This window comes from Hipposideros armiger, unplaced genomic scaffold, assembly GCF_001890085.2.
Source record: "Hipposideros armiger isolate ML-2016 unplaced genomic scaffold, ASM189008v1 scaffold_965, whole genome shotgun sequence".
Classification (NCBI taxonomy): Eukaryota; Metazoa; Chordata; class Mammalia; order Chiroptera; family Hipposideridae; genus Hipposideros; species Hipposideros armiger.
This window is the reverse complement of record NW_017732315.1, coordinates 300,626-304,410: the sequence shown is the minus strand read 5'-3', so window position 1 is coordinate 304,410 and position 3,785 is coordinate 300,626. Positions and strand designations below refer to the sequence as shown.

At 36.5% G+C, this 3,785-nt stretch overlaps 1 protein-coding gene across 6 annotated transcripts in view; it reads right to left on the bottom strand.

Moving 5' to 3' along the window:
- Nucleotides 1–3,785, bottom strand: part of TESK2 (testis associated actin remodelling kinase 2) — a 154,479-nt gene that overhangs the window by 111,772 nt on the left and 38,922 nt on the right. For all 6 annotated transcript variants that reach the window (XM_019630902.1, XM_019630903.1, XM_019630907.1 and 3 more), the window contains one exon: nucleotides 236–543. In XM_019630902.1, the coding sequence (XP_019486447.1) occupies nucleotides 236–457 (222 nt within the window). In that variant the 5' untranslated portion in view covers nucleotides 458–543. The remainder of the gene's footprint in view (nucleotides 1–235; nucleotides 544–3,785) is intronic.

Sequence of the window (3,785 nt, the reverse complement as noted above, 5' to 3'; positions counted from 1 at the left end):
CAAAAGAGACTCCTATATTATTTAGAGTTTTAATCAGCATGTATTATTTTATAATGAAAATGATAAAATATCTCACAAGTTAATAAACAGCTTGAAGGGACAGTTTAGAATATTGCTCAAGATACACAGCGCCCTGACTAGGCAAAGCTTATGTCCTAATTAAATACAACTATCAATTCTGCACTGAAGATAACCATCAACAAGTCCATATGAGAAAAGCTGAGGCATTACTCACCTTGAACACTTCAGAGAAGAAGCCAGACCCTATTTTTTCACAGGTGAAGTCATCTAAACGTGTCAGTCTGGAAAAGGCACTTATAAGAGCCCGATATGAAGATGGCCAAACTCTTCCCACCTGGATCGTGTTCCCATCCCCTCCACCACCTCCTTCAAAATCTTCAAGACGCTCCACACGTGGAGGAAATCCTGCAATTGAATTCCGTTTGCTTCGATCCATAGTCACAATAATCACTTTTTTCTTCTTCTAAGAACGAACTCCACACATAACTTTCCGTTGAGTTTTACTTTTCTTCCGATTTGACACTAAACAAGAGATAAAAAAAGACACTACATTAAAACCATTAATAAATAAATACATACAAACCAATGAACTATCAATGTAAAAATATTTCCTCTTTCACATTCAAATTCCTGATTTTCAGATCTAAAAAACACTTTATTCCTTTACCTTCAAACAACAGTGATATATTTAAAGCTGAAGATGTAGTCAGTAACATGTGTAGACTACAATGAAGATCACCAATTACATTCTAAAAAACAAAACAGCAATGATACTATCTCTCATTCATTGAGCACTCACTACCTAGGAAACATAGTATAAAAGTAAAAAATATGTCATATCATTTGATTCTTTAAAAAAATCCATGATATGATTATGTTAATTTCATAGAGTGGTCAAGTAATCATACAGTCACTAAATGGCAGAGATAAAATTAAAATGCAAGACTGTCTGATTCAAAAGCCTGTGCTCCTACCATACCAATGCCCTTCATAGCCTCATATAGTTTCTCTTCATTTGAAAAATTATTAAGTCCAAAGAATGTATACATTTTAAGAGATGTTATCTATGTATTAATTTTTGGAGTTGAATTGAATTACGGTAACAATGTGTAGTATGATGTTCGCTCAAAAGATGGCGTTAATCAAATGAATGCTAGCATCATACATTGTATTACAATTTTAATAGTTTTTTTCCTTTCTTAAAATGTGTATACATTTTTTTGGCACCCTCTGTATATAAAACAAAGGTGATAAAGATTTTATATTTAAAATTATATAATTAAAAAAAAGAAAACTATATCCAAAAGCAACTTAAAAATTCACTGTTGATTAAACAGCACAGTCCAGCAGAAGTGACCACAGACGGCTCCACCCTATCTGGTACATAACAAAGAACAAAAACACAAGCCCACTTTTTCCTTTAGCCTGTCTCTCTCTACTTCTACTTCTTTCCATGAGAATCAATTTTAAGGGTCTTATGCAAAGTACAACCATGTGACTCTTCAATTAGTGAAATACTTTCATAAATGTGGTGAATACATAACTCAGACAACCTTTACCAACAGAATGGTGGCAGGGCTCCCACCTATACAATATGACCCTACCTCCCAAGCAAAAGCCAGAATCAGTGACACTCTACCCAATATGGACCAATCACAGTTCTTTTAGTAATTTGGAATTAAGATATTCCAGCTTCAGNGTTATTTTTCTCATATAACAAAAACCCCAGAGGGAGGCAGGTGAATCATTAATTGAGCTACTCCAAGATGTCAGAGCTGGCTTCTCTACAATTCTCAATGCTATCAGCATCATAATCACCAGATGACTACTGCAGCTCCACAGCAGGAAGAAGAAGAAAGAGAATCACCAGTTCTACCTTTCCCTTTTGTCAGGAAAAGCAAAATCTCTCCCATAGGCCCAACAGATTTTCATTTATATTGCAACACCCAGAACTGTGTTCATGTGGCCACCTCTAGCTTCAAGAAAGCACGGAAAGTAACTCACCTGGTAACTCGCCATAAACAAAACGGAGGGTTCTTATGGAAAGAACTCTATTGCCAGTATCCAAAAGATACTGACCACAGACTTAAAAGATCTAAATAGAGATACATATCATGTTACTCTAGTTCATGAAAACATGATTCAGAATGTTAAAGATGTCAATTCTCCACAGATTAATTCTAAAATCAATGTATTCCCAATAGAAATCCCAGAGAAGTTTTCATAGAATTTAACAGATTTTAAAATTCACATTTAAGGGCCAGCTGAGTGGCTCAGTTGGTTAAGAGTTAGCTTAAGAGCACGAGCTCTGAGCAACAGGGTCACTGGTTCGATTCCCCCATGGGCCAGTGACACTGTGCCTGAGCTGAGCTGCTGCTGAGCTGCCAAAAGGTGGCAGGATGGCTCAGCTGGTGAGAGCACATCTCCTAACAAACAAGACTGCCTGTTCGATGGTGGGCTACCCCAGCCCGCAACTAAGACTGAACTCGGCACCTTGAGCTGAGCTGCAACCCGGATGGCTCAGTGGATAGAGCGTGCACTGTTAACAACAAGGCTGCTGGTTCAACTCAAGAATGGTGGCTACGCCCACCCGCAACTAAAATTGAACACAGGACCTTGAGCTTAGAAGCCACAAGCTGCCAATGGGCAGCCAGATGGCGACTGGAGCTCTCCACAACTAAGATTGAAGAACAACAACTGGGCTGTTCCCCTTCCCCAATTCTCCAACACTGTTCCCCTCCCCCAATTCCCCAATTAAAAAACAAATTCACATTTAAGAAGATCTATTTATGAGTATCCAATGTGACTTAAAAGGACATTTTAAAACAGTGTCGTATGACAGAGGAAAAGAAATTTAAACAGTGGGACAGAACAGCGTTCAGAAAACAGATATGTGTTTAAAAGTTTATTTTTGTTTCTCTTTTGATTTAATTATATAAAATTTAATACAGGTTTAATTAAATGAATCACACACACACACACACACACACACACACACACACACACACTAAAAAGTTCTAAAGAACCTTGCACCACCCCTCCATAAGTAACTAATATTCTTAGTTTCTTAGATATTCTCAGTTTCTTTATGACTAGGGAATCAAATACAATTTCTTACTTTTTTGTTTCTCTTTTAACAAAATGAAGCATCTCATGCAAAATACTCTGAACCTTGCTTTTTAAACTTATATCTAAGAGATCTTTCTGCATCAGAACTTCAGAGCTTCCTCAATCCTTTATACACTTGCAAAGTATTACATTACATGGACACTTAATAATTTACTTAACTAGTCCTCTATGAATATTTGGGCTATTTACAAACATGCCATTAGAAACAATAATCTTATAAACATGCTATTTAGCATGCATGCAAGTATATCTGGATGATAATCCCCAAAAGCACAATTTCTAGCTAAATCAAATAGAATATACCTTAGAAATCTTGATAGCTATTTTCCATTTGCACCCTCCTCCCACTATAGAGGTTATACCACTTTACTTTCCCACCATTAACATATGAGAGTGCCTATTTTCCCATAGCCTCACCAAAATAATGGCATTATCAAACTTTTAGATTTTTGATACAGGATGATTAAAATGGTATACTCATATATTGCATTTTAATTTGCATTGCTCATTAATTGGGAAGTCGAGCAACTTTTCATATATTTGACAATCACGTTTCCTTTCCTGAAAACATTCTGCTCATAAGCTAACGCAGCTTTCTACTGAGCTACTGGTTTTTCTACTGATTTCTAGGCACT